Source organism: Passer domesticus, chromosome 8, assembly GCF_036417665.1.
Source record: "Passer domesticus isolate bPasDom1 chromosome 8, bPasDom1.hap1, whole genome shotgun sequence".
NCBI lineage: Eukaryota > Metazoa > Chordata > Aves > Passeriformes > Passeridae > Passer > Passer domesticus.
The window spans coordinates 41,005,215-41,024,708 of record NC_087481.1 but is presented as its reverse complement, the minus strand read 5'-3'; the positions used below and the strand labels follow the sequence as shown (position 1 = coordinate 41,024,708).

At 39.8% G+C, this 19,494-nt stretch overlaps 1 protein-coding gene and 1 long non-coding RNA gene across 30 annotated transcripts in view; one reads left to right on the top strand and one right to left on the bottom strand.

Annotated features, from left to right (window-relative positions):
* Window positions 1-19,494, bottom strand: part of WDFY4 (WDFY family member 4) — a 129,414-nt gene that overhangs the window by 51,534 nt on the left and 58,386 nt on the right. For 27 of the 29 annotated variants that reach the window (XM_064430730.1, XM_064430732.1, XM_064430733.1 and 24 more), the window contains 11 exons: window positions 19,079-19,204; window positions 18,467-18,628; window positions 18,156-18,353; window positions 17,061-17,178; window positions 16,343-16,500; window positions 15,659-15,897; window positions 13,716-13,825; window positions 12,571-12,762; window positions 11,962-12,101; window positions 1,310-1,387; window positions 189-392 (listed from right to left, as the gene is read on the bottom strand). In XM_064430730.1, coding sequence (XP_064286800.1) covers window positions 189-392; window positions 1,310-1,387; window positions 11,962-12,101; window positions 12,571-12,762; window positions 13,716-13,825; window positions 15,659-15,897; window positions 16,343-16,500; window positions 17,061-17,178; window positions 18,156-18,353; window positions 18,467-18,628; window positions 19,079-19,204 — 1,725 coding nt within the window. Of the gene's footprint in view, window positions 1-188; window positions 393-1,309; window positions 1,388-4,889; window positions 5,020-8,305; window positions 10,181-11,961; window positions 12,102-12,570; window positions 12,763-13,715; window positions 13,826-15,658; window positions 15,898-16,342; window positions 16,501-17,060; window positions 17,179-18,155; window positions 18,354-18,466; window positions 18,629-19,078; window positions 19,205-19,494 lie in introns of those variants that run through there. The other 2 variants (XM_064430735.1, XM_064430734.1) reach the window with 2 other exon arrangements.
* LOC135306563 (uncharacterized) lies at window positions 10,943-19,412 on the top strand. The gene is made up of 3 exons (XR_010367354.1): window positions 10,943-10,999; window positions 12,667-12,824; window positions 18,704-19,412. It is a non-coding gene; the product is annotated as an uncharacterized LOC135306563 (long non-coding RNA).

Genomic DNA, 19,494 nt, shown 5'->3' with positions numbered 1-19,494 from the left:
GGGTTCTCTATACATGGAGCAGCATATTCAGAAGTCAGGTGATGAGAACCAGAGGAAAGAGATACACATATTTGTCAAAGGTTGGACTCTGCTTTTGAAAGTTTTTTCCAACCTTAATGTTTCTTTAATTCTATAAAGTCACCAGCAACTGTTGCAGACATTGTGCACCTCCTGCAAAAGCTTTCTACCTCACTCTTCCTTTGCATCGTTGCCACTTGGGTGTTGACTTGCTGAATCCTCCTCCTCATTCGTGAGGGCCCCTCGTAACAATCAAGAATCCATCGTGGCTCTAATGATCCTGAAGCATCTCTCCATGGGCCCCTTCTGTAGAAAAGTTGTTCCTCAAGTATCACCCAGTCCTTGGCTGCTTTGCTGTAGGCACACTGCTGCATCTGTGGGGCAGAAACACTTTGTGGTGGCTTTTGGACACCTCCCTCCTCTCCACCACCAGTGGCACTGCCCCAGTGATTCAGAGGGATCTACCCAGCCCACCAGATGGGACCTCTGCAGAGGGAGTGCTGCAGACCTACAAACACCAGTCCAACTGACCACTGTGTGTGCAGGAGATGTTGCTAGTGATAAAATAGTGATAGTCTGACTAGACAATACTGTGACAGATAAAAGCATGTCACGAACCTGAAAATGGCTGCTTTCATAAAATTTCCAACTGAAAAGCAGTGAGCCAGGAGAGCCACATCACAGAGGTTTTTATTCACTCCATTTTTTTTTCTGGCAAACATGTGTGACAAGTGGTAACAACAGGGTTCACTGAAAACAGTCTGAATGATTCAGTAGTAAGCATACTCTGCTCCCTCTTAGCAAGGAATAAATTTAATTCTTTCTACTTAGGTGTTGTGTGCAAGCAGCTAGAGAGCACTAATATATCAATATGAAGGAGAGAAGAGGTAAGAATTTCAAAGAAGCAAAAAGTTTTTTGGTCCCTGATGGCCAAATCTGAAACACAAACCTACATGTGATGTTTTACTGTTCTATTTAAAAAGTTTTAGTGGCTACTAAAGAAAAAAAAAAAAAAGAAAGAAAGGTCACAGTTCTGCAATTGGAAGAGTTGAATAATTCATTTAAACAAAGGAAAAAAAAAGGGTCCTGAAAATAAAGTGGGGAGTCTGATTGCTGAGTGATGCTGTACCACACTTCAGCAGTAATGTCAGGAGAGGAGTGTTGACATCAACTCTCAGTGATTCTTTAGGCACAATATTCATCTCCTTTCTAAAATGCTCAGTTTCTCAGTGTAGTCCAAGAGAAACCTTTCAACAACAGAAAGCTGTTGCCCAATATTCCCGTCCTTTACCTGTACATGGTCCTTGTACAGAGAAGCGTAGAGCTCCTGCCCAGCTCTGCGGTATCGTTCCATACACGACACAAATCCCTAGAAGAAACATCAGAACACATTATACCAAGGTGCTGCAGGTGTAAATCCTGTGAGGGACAGAAGCAGGCATTAGTTACTCTGTCTTTTACTAGAACAATTAAGGAATATGGCCTGTGTCTGCAAGTTTGATGGCTCTGCAGGCAGTGTAGAGATGAGTCAACCACCTGAGAGCAAGTTTTAAACTTACACCAGGAATATAAACATAAACATCATCTTAACAAGGATCATTAGTGGAACTACTCAGAACTGTCTCAGAAGAAGAAAGAAAACACCAAATACAATGTAAGGTTCCTCTTTTTGCAGCTGAATTAGTACTGCAAATAGCATAAATTATAATAATTTGTTGTAGAGACTCCAACTCATGTAAGGATCTATAGTGAGATTATAAAGGAGAGGTGAGTGCTCCCAGTGCCATCCGAAGGCTGTCACATCCAGCTGAATCTCCCTGACAAATTTGAGATTGTTATGAGTCACAGCATGAGCCTAAACTTGCTGTAAGGTCCCAGCCTCGTACTACCTAAAGCCATGGGTCAGGTAGGTAAGTTTTAAATGCAGGGACTCTGCCACGCTGGCAGTGGTCCCTCACAGCAAACTGTCTGGCTGCTGCTGGCACTGGGCTCTAATTAAGTTAACATACAGGGTCTGGGTGTTGTGCCGATGACTGCTGGCTGCCAGCCAGGTCTGTAACCCTGTTGCGAAGTCACATTTATTGGTGTTTCCCTGCAGGAAGCTCCTGTTTTACACTGATGAAAGTCATTATATTTTTGTTTGTTTAAAGCATCATTAAACCTGTAATCACAGTTGTGGCCTCACAAAACTATTCCATAATTCATATAAAACTCCCATAAAGGCTGACCTAGAAAGCAACAGCATCTCTGTGCTCTTAAACCGGTCCTGGTATAGGAGAAGAACTGAGATCCTGGCTCTATGTGGACTTGGGGCAAAACCATTCAGAGTAAAAAAAAATCAATTTCTCCATTTTAGATACTCAGAGGCTATTCAAGCCAAGGCAGTGCTCTATGGCAGCTGTTTCCAAGTTGCTTGTAGTCTGTATTTCACTCATGGTCATCAGTGAGACCCCTAAGGTCAAAGTCCACACTGCAAAGATTCTCACTGACCCAGCTCCTAGCCCTTGAAACATATGAAGGGTCCTAAGGAGGAAAACTCCTGCTACCCACATCTGGTCAACTGAAGGCTAACCACTTTGGCTTCCAAATGAGCTATAGCTAGCCAGCTTCAACCAGATGAACCTGTCCCTATTGATCTCACAGGAAAACCATCTGCTTGTAAAGTGAAATGAACAGTTAACAAAATTGGAGATGACTATGATTGAAAAAAACCCCAAAAACCATACACAAGCCAGACCAACACACAAAAACAAAACCTGAAAGAGATAACCAATAAACATGGACAATATAGATCAGGCTATTACTAAGTGTTCAGTCAAAACAGTTATACTGTAATGCTTAATGAATAACTAGTGCAAACAAGTTTCTAAGAAGTAAAGAGATTCCATTAAAAACTGTAGGTGCTTATCTTTAAAAAGAGAAACTCTTTATGGAGTAGATTAAATACAGCAGAGCCACAGTAAAAATCTATCTTAAACAAGAACATGCCAGCTTTGATAATTACTAACGTAGTATAATATAAGGTTTGAGTTTTATATGCAGAAAAGCAGGTGTAAATGTAAGAACTGTAACACACATTTTTGGGAAGGGCATACTAAAGGACTTTATTGATCAATCCTTTCCTAAAAATCTAGGAAACCATAGTAGGAAATAGTAGGAAACCATGCTTTAAATCTTTTTTAATACAGATTTCTCTACTTTGCAGCCTTAGGCAATCACACTGTAAGTAGAATCAGATAACTTTGCTGCCACATATTCCCCAGCCAATATTTAGAGCTTGAAAAGGTGATAGAATTCACAAGTTATTTTCCTATTAAAAAACCAAAACAAATAACAGACTCAAAAACTCTTTGTTGTCTTGCTGCATGGAGTCCTCAAATAAGACAGAAAATTATTAGCACTGAGGAAACCCAGGGTGTGAATTTTCTATAATTTCTTTCAAGTAAAGCAATTGTGACACTGTAATGAGAAACAGTTGAAAACAAAAAAAGATTGAGGTGTGACTTATAAGTTAACAAAGCTCTACAGAGCTTTGGAATGCTTTGTGTCTCTTTTTAAAAAAAATATATTTAGATCACTTAACACTCATGCACCACATAAATATTCAGGCTTGCCATAATATACTCAAATTGAATGATACAGACAGCACACATACCACAGTTCTTTCCTAAAGAAACATTATGTCACTGGGGCTCTGCACTTTGAGACTTTCATTGTGTGTGTTGTGTTACAGAATATACATGCACACAAAAATATGTGCCAAAACTCTTAATAAATGAAAATAAACATCAAGACAAACTAATTTTGGAGTTGTAAGAGACACAAGGAAAACCCAAATGTTCAAATCTCTTGCTATGCCAAGCAAATTATCCTATGGATGATAGTGACGACACCCACATACTTGTTTTGAAGCGTGTGTTTTAAGTCATCTCTTGGTAAGGGCTAGAACTGGTGATATTAGTCTACTACTTTAGCTCTTCTGAGCAAAATATTGTAAGTATATAAACATAGTGAGAGCATTAATGTAGCATCACAGCTGTAACCTTTGTGCAGTACTTTTGTCCAATACATCCTAGAGATATTTATGAGACAAGGCAAAGTCTTTAGTTTACAGATGGGGAAACAAAGTGAGTTTCTGGAACATAACAGAATCCAAGAGCTGAGTTTCTGGAACATCACAGAATCATAGACTGGTTTGGGTTGGACAGGACCTTAAAGATCACCCAGTTCCAACCCCCCTGACATGGGCAGGAACATCCCCTAGAGCAGGGTACTCAGAGCCCCATCCAGACTGGTCTTGAACAGCTCCTGGGATGGAGAGTCCACAACCTCCTGTCATTAGGACATGGTTGCAAGGAAAAAGGGTATGATGGGGCAACCCCAACCTGAATTAATTTCAAACAGCCTGATAAGCACACAAAGAAGATGCATATGGTGAGAGCATGCAGTAGTGGGAGGGGGAACCCTTTTGATGAACCAGTTTGGAAGTCCCTTCCACTCTTATGTTCCCAGTGGCAGAGAGTACTCTAACACAGCTGATGTACCAGATATTAGATCATATCCCAGGAACAGTTCATATACTCAATTCCTCTAACTTGGGCTTTCACAATTCTACAAGGAAGGTTTTTAAATCTAATTATGAATATTCAAGTAATCACTAGGTTTTTAGACAGTATTTCACGGGCATAGAAAAACAGAACAATAGGTAGTGAACTCTTAGGGATGCCAGAAACTGCATGTGAATAGCAAATGTGACAGTAGCAAAGAGTTTGTGCATGGCAGAAAGAGATCTGAGGACTCTGATGCAAGAAATCACTGTGTTTAGGGAGGTCCTTATGCATGCATTTCACAACTTTTTGTACAGGTTGTCTGCTAGTGAAGGGGCCCAATCTTTCCTTTAAACCAAATATTAAAGACATCAACTCACAGATAATATATATGCAGCACTTGAACTTCAAAAGTGACAATTAAAAATACTTAAAATCTCCACGGATCATAACACTGAAAGAAGAAAATAGGAAATTACCATCATTAGAATGAGAAAAATCGCAGTATACCATTGTAGTAAACTTCACATGTTGAACCTAACAGAAAAGGAGATGAAATAACACTAAGGAAATTCCATTTTATAAAGAGCAAAATTTTCCATTTTTCTTTAGCATACATTTCCCAGCAGCTCAGCATTAAATGGGATCCACTTGTGGTGCAGCATTGCTTGTCTCAGCAGCCCCATATGCCACCTCTGCCTGCTGGATTGCATGCCCTAACCAGTGTGGATGAGGAGGATGTGACCTAGTCAGGAAGGAGAGTTTCTTACAAAAGCAAATTATTTTTGCAGGCATCATCTAGAGCCAATAATTTTGTCATAGCACATTCCTGAACCACTATGATTTACACAGGCACAGAGCCAGATTGTCAGTAAAGTTTTGAGCCTAAATTCTTTGGAGTTATGAAAACTATCATCTTGTATTCATGGCAATTCTCATGCTCCTTCTTTTTCCACACATCTACCCAGTATGTGCAATTAAAGCTCAATACTTCTGGTCCTTTCTTGCTAAATCAATCAATCCCTTCCTCAACAGGCTTGCTGCAGAGGACAGGATTACAGCTACCATGGCAGCTTTAGAGAGAAGCATCTGAGTGCTACAGTAAACTACTAGAGCTGGGTGAAGTCTCCAGTGCACCAGCCCTGTTCTATTCAGATAGAGACAAAGTGTGTAACACCTCCACATCTGCTCCTGCTGCTGAATCTGACACAGTGACCAGGTACACTGCTTCCCTGTGCAAACAATAGGCCACCCATCCTGAGACCAGATTACTTTTCAAGTGACTATGTACTAGGCAGCAAGTAGGTTCATTTCAGAAGAGGAATAATTGTTCCATTACTCCCTAGGTAACAATCAATAAGCTAAGGCAGATGATGTTTTCCTTAGCAGATAAAAGAGCAGTTTATCCTAGTCCTTCACATACACTCTCCACACTGAGGGTTGTTTGCAGGCTCTTTTGAATCACAAAATTGTTATTGCTGTGTGGATTTTATTGTTGCATTGCCAAAATTCATTTAGCTTTTCAACAGCCTGAGTTCCAGCGGTGAAGTGTTGCATGGAAGCTTCGTGCCTCATCCCTCTAGGAGGCTAATGCAGCATGCCAACTGCTCCTAAGGATCATGGACGGATTCCTGGCATTGCCAGTTGGTTGGGGAATAGCAGACCTAATGAGAAAATCCTCCATATACCAGTGCATCATAAATGTACTCACACACAGGGGTGGGTTTCAAAGGGTAAAAGCAAAGTGTGGTGTGTACATGTGATGAGGCTTCCACACTGTATTTATCAGCTAAGGACAGGCAGTACAGAAGCCAGTCTACTTCTGTAGCACCATAAGTCTGTATGTGTGCGTGCATACACACAGCCCTTCAACAGATGACACTCCTGAACAGATTATTTCCCGGTGAAAGGACTCAATGAGAGTCAAGGCATGTTTGTTTTTTAATCCTATCTCTGAGAATGGCTTCTGTGACTTTGGGATAGTTCAATCAACCCCTTGAGGACTCAGTTTCCCTTCTGTTACAGCAGAAGCATTAGGTTTTACCTTGGAAGTGATAGGTCAGACTTTGGCATTATGGGGAATAGCAGGGGAGTCTCTTGCCTTCACTTGTTCTTACTCACTGTTTTCCTACTTCTATTATTCCTAAAACGTGGAAGTCCTACAGGTATATGCAACTTAGGGCTTTATTACACACTATTATCTAAATGCATTTCTCCAACAGCCTCCTGCACTGGCATTTACTGATTGCATTTGAATCATGGTTTTTATTTAGGAAAAGTTGCCCTTCTAGTCCTTTAGTTGATGAAAAAAATTGTGTGAACATCGGTATATGCTTAAGGGTCAGAGTACAGAAAAAAAGAAACATCTCTCTCCTGACCCATAAAAATAACAGTTTTTCTAAAATGACTTAAACTTAAAGTTGACAAGACTACTTCTGGGGTATTTTAGTGTATGTAGTTGAAGCTGCTCTGCAGCAGAAAGTATAAACAGAACACAGATAGACACAGGAAAACTTTAATTTGGCTAGCAAAGATGACAGCAACAAGAAATGAATGGTCGCACACTTCAGCAGAGTTAGCAACCTATACCTTGACCTAGAAGAAAAATTTAAGTCAATCTTGCACAGATTTCTAGGACCTCCCTAGATTTTCTGTTCTTTACTTTTCATTTTAAATTGACACTTAAGTCTTCTGAATTCAAACAATTTCTTTCTGAAATTATTATAAATAAAATAATGAATTAAAAAAGCAGAAGAAAACAGACATATTTGAAGCAAGAAATATGTAATATTATTTGTTGGTGTATTCAGCAAAGAAAAGAATGATCTGTTTCTGGTTAGCACGTGTTTCTAGGGTTTTCTGCAACCAAATAAAACTCCTCTTTCATCCACATTAACACCATTCAACTCATTTGGCATCAGCTCTGTTATGTGAAAGTCAAACTCTGCAACCAGCAGCTCTTGAAAGACGAGACTTTGGTGCCAACAGCTTTAAACATTAAACTCCACTTGCTGAAATCCAATATCCAAACTCAAGCCTGACCAGACACAATTTCTAGCTTGAAAGGAAAACTGATATTTTAAAACAATATGCAGGAAATGGCAGGCAACATTTTCATACTATGTGTAATTCAATGAAGGGACTTGACTCCCATAGAAGACCACTGAGTTTAAAAACACAGGAAAAATCCATCTGAAGAGTTCCCACAAAAAATTTGTAAGTGATATCTCTTGTGTTTCAGGTTTTAAGATTAAACTGGTATCAATCAAGAAAGAAACAATTGTGGTAGGACAGGTTTCTACTGTGCACTGGGCTATCACACACCATCTCCTGTAGCAGCCTCTAATGAATTTTTAGGGGACAGACAGAGGGGCCTGAGAATTTGGGTCAGCCTGAAGATTAGTAGTCATCATACAGCACTTACACTCCAATTCTCAGCTAAACACTTGCCTTCAATGAATGGGGAATGATCCCCACATGTTCCAGAAAGTTCAGTGATTTCTATCACATAATATGAAATAGCTCTACATTTTATGTTTTCATGTAATTCTTATCTAGCATTGACCTGTTGAATGATTTCTTTATGATCTTGTAAACAATCTGAAAATGATAAATGAGCAGTGTGTCAGATATGTGTGTAAAAGGACATGAAAATTTCTTTGTTCAAAGTTAAAGAAACTTTCTTCAGCTTGCTACAGCATGCAGTAATTTAGCTTTGAGCCAGTTATTAAACAAGACAATAATATTATAATGGAAATTGTTTAATATACATCATTAATAGTAAAGTGCCTGCTTTCATTGAAGTAAAAAAAATGCGTGCTATGAGCAGTTTTGAAATGAATATTTGATTCCAAAGTTCCCTTGTGCATTTAATGACATGCTAATTTACATTTTAATTACTTCCTAAGAAATCAAAGCATTTGTTGACAGAAGAACATAATGTCAACTTCACGGTGCACTGTTGGTGGATAGTTAATGAACTTAATTAGATAATTAGTGATGTTAATTATCCTTCTATTATGAAGATAAACACGTTACACAAATGATGCTCTTTTCAAAGAAATATCATTAAATGTTTGCTTGTTTTAACTCAGTTAACTTGAAAAGCTGATAAAAGACCAACAGAGTGATTGGTAAGAAAAAGATTTAAGTAACATTTCTGGCTTTGCAATTACAAGTTAGGAAGTCTCTTAACCTCTTCATTCTGAAGAATGGGATTAAAAAGGGAATTTAAGAGACCTTATCTATTTCAAGTTATACGGGTCTTTGTCATAGAGGAATGAAATTAATCAACAAAAACAGGAGAGGACAGGCATGATGAGGCTTCCTGTAAAACTGAGAAGGCTCTGCATTTCTTGGAAAGAGTAACATCTATGACTACAGTTCTGAGTCAATGTGTCTTACAGGAGTTAGAAGTGTGGTGCTTGTAACCTTGCCAGGCACTCATCCTAAAGACCCTCAGGTCAGGGCATGGAGCAGCTCTTATTTACCGTTGACTGAAACACAATTGCTACAGTGGTCATTTGCTCCTTTTGTAGCTTTTTTATGATATCAAAACCAGTCACAGTCATTGTTAACCTAAAAATTAAATATCTATAGTAAATTTTGATAGCAAAACTGGGTGGGAGGGGGAAAGGAGGAGAAAGAGCATGAGATCAAAAGGCTCACTTTGAAACAGGAAAGTCAGTGATTTGAAACCTTTGGCACTGTATTCAGTCTTACAGACCTTCCTGCCAGCAAATTTACCCAAACCTGTCACCCAAATCTGTAAGCATCAAAAAACCCAACTTTCTGCAATGCTCCTCATGCTCTGCATGACTACTGAGGCTTCCAAAAAGATGCAATCACAACAGCAGATCAGTGCCATTCTACTACCAGAAATGTAATTACACTCTCTTTTCTACATGATCACACCTCCCAGAAAAAGCCACAAGCAAAGCATGAGATAGCACAGTGTATTCAGAAACATGCAGAAAACACAGCTGCATTTGATGGCTAATTTCATACTTGCCACCAAGGAGCAGGAAATTGGCTTTGCTGATGATGGAGAACATGAGAAAAAGTACAACAGAAATGTGGGGTCTGAGCTTTTGCTGGAGTGAATAGTTTGAATTTTGCTGGTTTTTTTTCAGATTGAGGATTGGGTCTCAAAAGCACTCTTCCTATCTTGTAAATGATCACAGGAAAAACTTAAGAGGAGTCTTTTGCTGCTTGTTTTTTTTTTTTTTTTGGTTTTTTTTTGTTTGTTTTTTTTTTTTTTTGTTTTAATCTGTAGCAAATACTACAATTGCTTCAGCATGTGTATATTTTTCAGTTGATAAAATAATCAAGTTAATAACCCAGTAAAAAACCAATTTCTTCTTTCTACTGGGCACACTTCTGAAATCCTGGGTGAATTTTTGCACTTCTCTCAGTAAACTTTGCTCAGTTAGGAGCAAATATTTTTATTTTTCTATGGGATTTAAATTCTTTGTTCCTCACTACACAGTTCATATTGTTATTTTTCCTGTAATCTCCATATTTCAACCAAACATGAAGATTTCCTGTTGCTTTAGGACATAAGTCCGTAACTTGCAGAAGTGAAGACAGAGGCCAGTAGTGAAGACAGAAGTAACCTGACACAGAAAATTATACAAAATTACATTACACCACTACTAAATGCGATTACCAAAGTCGTTACAAATACCATTTACTTTTAATGTAACTTTTCTAATGCAAGTAAGTGTAATAAGGAAGAGGACTGTTGAGAGGTAACTTAACATTTTCTTCCTTTTAGATTTCACCTCTCTAAAAAGTGCATCAAACTCTGAAAGACAGGCTGGAGGGAAAAAGGGGAAGAGGGAGAAAGGAGAAGAACATTTGGAACTGTAGCTTCATATCTCATTGAGAAGAACAATTTATCAGAGCTATGGAGCTGTCAGTACTTGACATGATAAGGAATAACACCAAGTGAGTAATGTTTCTTCCAAACCCAGCTCCTTTAATTACAAGCAGCTTCCTTGCAGAAGAGAGACAGAAGATGTAGAAACACCAATTTCATGCACTTGTGCCTGAATAATGTCTCCGTGCTGCCTTTTCCAGATGGCAACCTTTTCACTGGAGGAACTAATGATGTGGGCATATTTAGGGAAAAACCAATAACAGAGTCTTTAACCTTCAACAGCAAAAAGCATGTTGTACAAAATGTTCCTTGGGATACATTTACAAATATCAATTACATTGCTCACTGAGGTGTAATCAGCTGTAATAATCAAAATTAATTTTAAAAAATAATTAAACAGACCCCAGGGCAAATAGTCAACACTCTTCTAGTATGACATCACAGTATGCATATGTACCTGGGAAGAGCTTGCTCACTCTGTAAGCAGCAAAGTGATTTTAAGGACTGAGAGGGATTCTGCAGCATGCTGAAAAAAGCCTTGCAGCTCAGTAAGGTACTGTCAGACACCTTAGCTGGGTGTCACAGTCTGCCTGGTCAACACAGCAGCTATGTCTGGTGATGCCTGCTTCACTTGCAGGTATCTCCTACAGCTTGAGCTAGAGGGTTAAGGCTCCCCTAAAGTGAGGCTAAGAACAGGCTCATTTTCTCCTCAGGAGGAAGAAAAAAAGACCTTAATACATTGAGCACAACAGTAGCACAAGCTTGGTTTAAAGCTCTGAATACTCTGCCAATGCACTTCTGCCCTACCCTATAGCTAGTTACTCTATCCCTAGTTCACTCAAAAAAGTAACACCTATCTAGTGCTTTTTATATCTATTTTTGACAATGCTAAGCAAAAACATGGAAATGGCCCTCTCTTTCAGCAAAGGAGGAGCTTACACATGGAAAAGATAGTTCACATCTTCATTGCTGACAGGAGGAATAATGCATACCCTCCAAACCCATCCCTGGATTATACACCAAGACACATTTCCCTGTCTCTAGGGGTTAAATTAAAATTTGGACCTTTTATACTTCATATTGAGTAGAAAATGTAAGGATAGCACTGATAACACCTTCCTACTAATTCAGAGACTGAATGACAAGGTTTACATAGGTGATGCAAGCCAACAGCAACAGCAAAGCTGGCACCTCCTCCCCTTGCTCCACCCCAAGCAGAGGCCTGTAAGCACAAACACATCTGGGCTGCTTAGGTTTTCCAAGTGCCATAATTGAGCCCTGTGCAGAAAGTATGCATTATTAGACTATATGAACAGGCTGCCTGTTCACAGAAGTTCTTCAGATCACTGTTCCTTTATGATTATTTCTAGCAGCCTAGAAAAGGAACCTCAGCTGCAACAGCTGTCTAGTTTGCAATGGAACATGTCAACCAACAGACACACTCAGAAGCCTCCCAGATCCAGATCCAGAGCAATATACAAGGCAGATCCAGAAAAGACAAAGAGCAAAATTTACCTCTGATTTGCCTGATGTTTCCTTTGTGTTGCGGCCAGGTATGAACCTAATAGCTGAAGAGAGGCTTTCACTCCAGGAATTGTGCTTGCTCTGGGACAGGCTTGGCCCCGCTTTATTCTGGAGAAGCTTCTTTTCAGATACTGCAGGGGAAAACCGACAAAAAAATCTTTTAAGACGAAGTTGAGCCTGTCAGAAAATAGAGGGGTTCTATCCCCATTACACAAGACAAAACAACATGGCAGTGTGTCACTCCAGATGAATAATGTTCTATTTTTATGAGAAATGAATTAACACATACTTCTCAAGCTTTTATTTAAAAGCCTTACAGAGTTCTGCCATAGATAGTTTCATTACACAGACGTGAACTTTGAATCACTGCAGCACTACACACATTGCAATGCCCTTCTTTCAACCATATATCCTCCCTTTTAAATCTTGCAATGGGTTACAATCATCTAAGGCAATTTCTATTTCTTGCAGTACAACAGGAGCCCTGTGACCCCCACAGGGGTCTTCCCCTAACCAAGGAAGAGCAGCTTTCCATCAGGCACCCCATTTACCACAACAGTTTTGCTTACTACAATGAGCATTCCATAAAAGAACAGAGACCTAGCAAGTGCTGCCAAGCTTTCATCATAATTTCTTCCCATAAAGGAGTGATCTCTGTTATTTTCATGTCTCTTTCTTTGTCATTTCCTTTTACAGAAAGATCCATCTTGTAAATGTCCTCCAGAGCCTGCCGCCTCTGAGAAATGAGCTGCTTCCAGATGAATTCCACTGTTCTCAGAATCTCCTGGCGGACTAGGAAACAAAAGTATCACCCAAAAAAATTTCTTCATTTATGTTCTCAAGTCAATCAACAGGTAAAGCAAAAACATCTCATTTGGAAAAGCACTGGTTCAGAGTAACTGCCAGAGTCAGTGGAGTTGTCTCTTTGTGTACACTGCCTCCATAGGTTCTAAGCTAGACTAGTGAATCTAATACAGAAAACAGCAGGACATTTCTTTGATGATATTTCAACTCCTTGAAAGAAACAAGTAGGAGTGACACATGGTTTTTACTGGTTTCTGCTTTGGAAAGCCATTTAATCAGAATTTTGATGATCTTATTATTGTGCATAGGATGCTAAAGCACATAAAGGACATTCCTTTATATTGCCAAACATCACTGGAGATGGAGGGGCAAAGGTAACCAAGCTGTGAAACAATTTGACACAGCAGGAGAATACTATACAAGAAAGTGCTGTGTTTTTCTCTATTTCTCTGCAAACCAGACTGATTTGGTTGCAACTTAACCAAGCCAATATATATTTAAAAATAAAAATTAAAAAAACAAAACACTGCTCTGCTGCAGGGCTCAGCTGACCACACTGAATCCTACACAATTTTTTTTCTGTATTTCTCTGAACTACTACAATACTTCTTTCTGCATATAACATACAAACCCTTTATGTACCTTGAAAAAATAAATAGAGCAACAAATAGTTTATGTGTCTCACCCCTTATACTGGCCATAACATGGAGGAGAGATCTCCAAACTGATACCCATTACTCCCAAGGATGCTGGGTGTGACTTTTGAATAAAAAGGCTTGATGCAAACACATAATTTTTAGCACAACTCTCTCTGTGCTGTGCCTGCTGTGCCTGTATACCAAAGAGGAAATAAGTGGCACTTGCACAAGCTGCTCTGAAAACTGCTTAAGACAGGTATTTTCCTCCTCTCTAAGCCACAGGCAACATGTGCCATAAATTACCATCATCTGGAGTAGGCAGGCTGTCCTTTTCCTCTTCACTGGGTTCAAGGAAAATTTGGTGATAAGAAGCCAGCTTTGGTTTTGCATCCACCCCAAAACCTTCTGAACAGCTGTGACAAAGGGGAAAAAAAGAAAAAAAAGGAGGGCAGGTAAGGAAACCAGACTGAAAACAAACTGAGAACAGTGAAAGAGCTACAGGTGTTTCTGCACATCCAGTCCTACTTGATATATTTAGTAGATGAGTATTTTCAGGTTTGGAGCTTATACCAGTCATGTAATACCATGGGATTTTCAGCAAGCGGGAACAACTGCCAGTCTGGTTTTCAAAGTCAAGGAGCACTCATCATGACCCTGTAGATCCCACTCTTTTGTGTGCCTTATCCCTGCACTTTACTGCACTTGTATCTACCATTCACCCCAGTTAGAGGGAACACTGGGCTGTCCTGATGTAGCCAGACTGCATCAGCCTTCTTGCACCTCCCCTGGGCATCTTGTGCTTTGTCTCTTTACCCTGAATTCCTTGGCTAGAAGTATCTGCCACTATGTGGAAAGCAGTGTCTTGCTGTACCCTCCAATTGAACTGCTTAGTGAGATTTTTGTGTCACTGATGATTCACTCAGTTTCTAAATTGCTCAGCACAAAAAAGCTACAAACTCAGCTCCATGGATACTATTAGAATGTAGATGTGATTATTGAGAACATCATCATGGCCAAGAGGACTTCTACTTTGGGACTGGGGGGTTGTGCCACAATCTACCAGTCAGGAGATAAAAGACACAAGGAACTTCACAGTACAGCAGTAATACTTAAAAAAATAAATAAAAAAATAAAGAAACAAATAAAGAAACAGGCTTGCTTAAGGTACCCAGACAAGTTGGACTTTCTTACAGAACTGCTGTCAATAATAGCATATATAGCCACTAGTAACACAAAGTTCTTTTAATTCTGAACAGGCCCTACTATCTGGGAGAATCAAATCCTTGGGTATGCAAAGTTGCCATTTTTATTTCTGATTTTCTTTAAAATACCACATTTCTGATTTTCTGGATTTGCCATGTTTAGCTTTTGGATAACATAAATCCTTCTGTATTTTAGTTTTTTAAAAAATAGTTTGTGCTCTTACTCCATAAAAGCAATCCTCACCCCACTTCAATGGGTTTGACCTGAAAATTATTATCTGACTGGAATAAGAACATCCAAAAAAGATCTCAGGAAGTACAGCTCATTTCTGGTGTGACACTCTATTAATGGATTCCATTCAGACCATCAAAGCAGTACAGAAGGTTATCACTGAAGCAAGAATCATTAAAGTGAAAAATGCACTTGCCAATATTTGCTTTTTCTCACAAAACTAAGCTTCCAAGGTAACTCCCCAGCTTACATTAGCAAGAGTACATCTGTTATATCAAAATCTGTAAGAACAGCAAACAGTGGGTATGGATGTTCTAGCCCTACCCAATGGCAGAGGGCAAAACTCCCAATGTCAGAACAACTAAAATGCTGCAGCTCAGATCCAAGTAACAATAACACAAAGATCACAAGATCCATTCACACTTCTATATATGTTTTAAGTGTGCCCACATACAAATGACTGCTGGATCAGAAGAAAACATCTCACTAAATTACCCCATGCAGATGTCTCGGAGAATGGCCACTTACATGATTTGGGAGTGATCCTAGCCTACATCCCAGGAAGATTTCCAGATGCTCATTCTCTTGATGGGCTTGTGAGCCAGCTCCACTGAAATCAGTTCAAGCTTGTTAACTGCAGTGACTACTCTGAAGTGAGTAGACTGCTGGAAATGCTGTATCCAGCTCAATCTCAGCTTCTGTTCATTCCCCAGACTGGATATTGCCTAAGTTATGTGACATCTCCCCCTCTGCACCCACTTCCATAGGTACAGCACAAATATAGAGAAATATCATAAGATAAACACTTGTACCTGCCCGAGTTCAGTTGGCAAAGGCAGTACATCAGGCAGATGACAAAATTACTGTTTGAGTTGTAAGTTGCAAAAATAATGTCCCACTGCTCTTGCAGAACAATGAGAGTATTCAGGACATTAAACTGCTCAGGCAGTGATTGTTGTGGTCTGGATAAGCAGTACAGGATGGCTCTGTTTAAGCAGCTGTACAGGGCACTGAGGAAAACTTCCTTTTGAGAAACAGAGCTTTCTAAGACCTGTGAAAACACAAAACAGCAGTTTACTTGGCTTGCTTAATGAACTTTCTCCCCAAGGATCCACTCCTCCCATTACATTTAAGCTGTTGGAAACTTATTTCAGCAAAATTCACTATAACTACCTGTTACATAAAAATTCTATTTTTCAGTATTTCTGCTGAAGTCCCCATAACTGTGGAAGAGATTAATTTATCCCAGTTCATCAATGTGTACATAGCCAACAGACCGTGTCACAAATGAGTTAACTATCCTTTCTTTTTGCTGCACCATCTCTCTCTAATTATAATTTACAGCTGTTATGTTCTCATGCAAAAAACCAAGAACAACAACAATCACCACAATCACCAAATGGATTACAGCCATCTTTTTCAGAATTGCAGTACCATGACCTCAGTGTAAAAAACCAGCATGTTGATAAAAGTTGGGGAGAAAAAAAGTGACTCACACACATAATCTGTTTGGCAATGAAGATGAGGATTTGCTTGGGGTCAGCCACAAACATTCTGCTGTTCAGTTTCTCAACCAGCTTCTGAACAAAATAAGCAATATTCATCATGGATGGGGGTGCAGCTGATTCTGAAGTACCATGAGGATCACTGCTTGCTGGAGAAGATATAAGAGGGTTGATTATTCCATAACAAGAGGAAATGAAAACAAAAGTGAAATGTGAGTTTACCAGAGCTGAGAAGAAACAGTCACTCATAATATCTCAGAGCTGGGAGATGTCTAAGACTCTAGGTATAGCAGAAACACCTCACTCAGACTGGAAATGACAGCTCCATCTTAAGGATGGAAGCAATCTCACTAAAATGCTGCAATGAAACTGGTTTAACTAACGACTCAGAAAGGAGAGCAGTAACAACTAAGTTAATGGGGCTGCTTTAAGCATTGAAGAATAAACCTAGATTTCTTTCTACATACTCCCTTTCTAATATTCAGAATTTCTTCTCAAAAAGAAAAAAAGGAAGGTGCTCTCCAAAAAAAAAGAAAAAAAAATTACAATAACATGCAGACTGTCTTGCAGTAAGACAATGTACAGTGGAACCTGTTGAGCTGGACTATTATTCTAGCTATTGCTTCCAAACCTTTCTAACAATGACACCTACATGCTAAATATCAGTTAGGATATTTAAGCAATAGTTAATCTGATTCTCACCACTCACCTCTTGGTCTCGTTTTCCCCTCGCCTTGGCTGGTAACTTGAAAGATGTCCATAGCAGATAGCAGAACTTTTGTCTGAAAAAGTCTCCTCTGCTCACTGGTGGCATCTTCTGGAGAAGCCTATACAATGATGGCATACATATTAGTACAGCAGGAAAACAGGAAATCTGACTCCACTTTCAGCAAGAGTACATATGTGGACAGCTACTGGACAACAGATGAGATGGCAGAACTTCATTCCCAGCTGGAAGACAAGGAAGTCTTACACAGAACTACACTATCTAGCTGACAGCCAGCACAGTCACCCTCTGCACTGAACAGAAACAAAGTTTTGTAAAGGGCCAGAGTTTGGCTCACAGGTGGTTCCCAAGAGGTCTTGTGCTCAGGGACATTGAGCTCCATTAGCAGACCCAGGATTCAGACAACCAGAAATCCAAACTCTGTTTTAACTGTACCAAAGCTTTAAACCTATAAATCTGGTGCTCCACAAGAGGATTCAACTCATTACAATTGCAGTCAAACTTATGTTCATTACTATTCGTATTACTAAGCTAAATCTGCATCAGAACTCACATTGGGACACCTGGACTATTGACAATTTGGAGTTGAATCCCAAATTTTTCATTTTCCCCTTTCTTCAGACTACTCTGATTCTCTAGAGTGCTTTGAGTGGCTGAAATCTATTATCCAGACTCAGCTCCTACAGCTTGTATTAATCTGAACTCACAGTTGAGACAGGGGTTTTTTGTTTATTTGAGAACTGAGATTTTGTTATCTCAAAAATCAGTATGCAGGACTCTCCATCTGACGTTTTCTGTTCTCGACAAATTCAAGGGGTTTCCTAATGACAAGCAGGTATTACTAAGGAAAAGGAAATTGTTTTCACACTTTTCTTCAATATTAAACATTGCCTGAAAAATGTCTTTTCTGTTTTCCAGGGACAGCATTTTCTTAGTTCACATTAATGCAGAGGAATTAGAGAAGTCCTTTCCTTCTGTCACTGTTACCAGTTTTGTTATTAGGTCTCTAGAAGGGTATGTCCTGTCCTTCCACCCCCAGTGCAAGGTAGAACAGCAAAGCCTGCTGATGTGATAAACCTCAAGAAGCAGCTCAAGGGGATGTCCTTGTTTGCTTGCTGGGATGTTGAGAAGACTGTCCATCAGGAGGACTCGCACAAAATCCCACACTTGTTTCTTGGCAGGGTGTGGTAGGAGTGGGAGAGAGGAGGGATCAGCACAGCCTTTCCCTTCAGCAATGGCTGGTCCATCAGGGGTCAAAAGGCCTTCAGACCCACCCTGTGAAAGCAGACAGCAAAACATTTCCACTCAGTCTACTGTACATTGATTTTTTTCTCTCTTAGTGACCCCTCTCTGGTCAGAAGGGCTTATGCTGGCTCCTGTGCACATACCTTGGGTGATCCTGAGTGAAAAGCAAGCATAGCCAAAGTTTTCAAGAAGTCAGGACAGTGCCACACAGGGTCCTGTGTATAACTGTGGTAGATCAAGCACAGAAACTCCATAACATTCCCGGGATAGGCAATTGCCCAGGAGGCTTCTGCATCTGCAAGAGGCTGAACAGACAAATGTGCATCTGGTCAAGGCAGCATTCCTCTCATTCATAAAAGTTTATCTTTGTTCCTCTTTAGGTATTCCTAAGCAAGAGTGACCCAGCCGTAAATTCAGACAAGGCACCAGCAGCCAACCTCCACATTGCAGACTGAAGATACACCCAACCAGAAAGGTGACCTATCATCATCAAGAATGAAAAAACTGAGTACTGTTGTGGGCAAGACCTGCCTCTGGTCTCTGTAAAACATGAGCCCATCACATGCTGTGCTACATAGCCAGGGCAGTAGTTGTTGTGCCCCTTGGCAGTCCCTGCTCACTGCCATGTTCAGTATTGCCCTCTGAGGGCACAGCAGGATTTGGGGTTACAGGTAAAGGCTGCCACCAGCACTTGTCACACCTGGGCTCTTTATTCAGCCATTCACACTGCACTGTCCTTGCAATGAAACACTTACCTTGTCCACAGTGAATCTAACCATTTCCAGCAGTAACACAGCTGCCTCTGCACACAGCCCAAACTTGAGGACATTCTCTCTGAGGTGATGCTGCAAGATCCACTGCAACATAGACTCAAGATCTTTCTACACAGGAGGAATAACATTTCATTAAGAGATGGGAATTATATATGATACATCAAGAACAATGCCTGCTGTCTCTACATCAGAACAAAATCAACATTTGTCTACCTTCAGCAGCTTCTTCCTCTCATTAAATTTGTAACATTTAACACCTGCATGAACAAGGTTGTTCTGAACATAAATTTTCTTAAATAAAAGTTAATTAACTTAATTTTTAAAAAATGAATAGTTTTTATTATTTCAAAACCCAAGTAGGGTTTACATGCCTGAGAATCCTCTCATGGAAAAGAGCA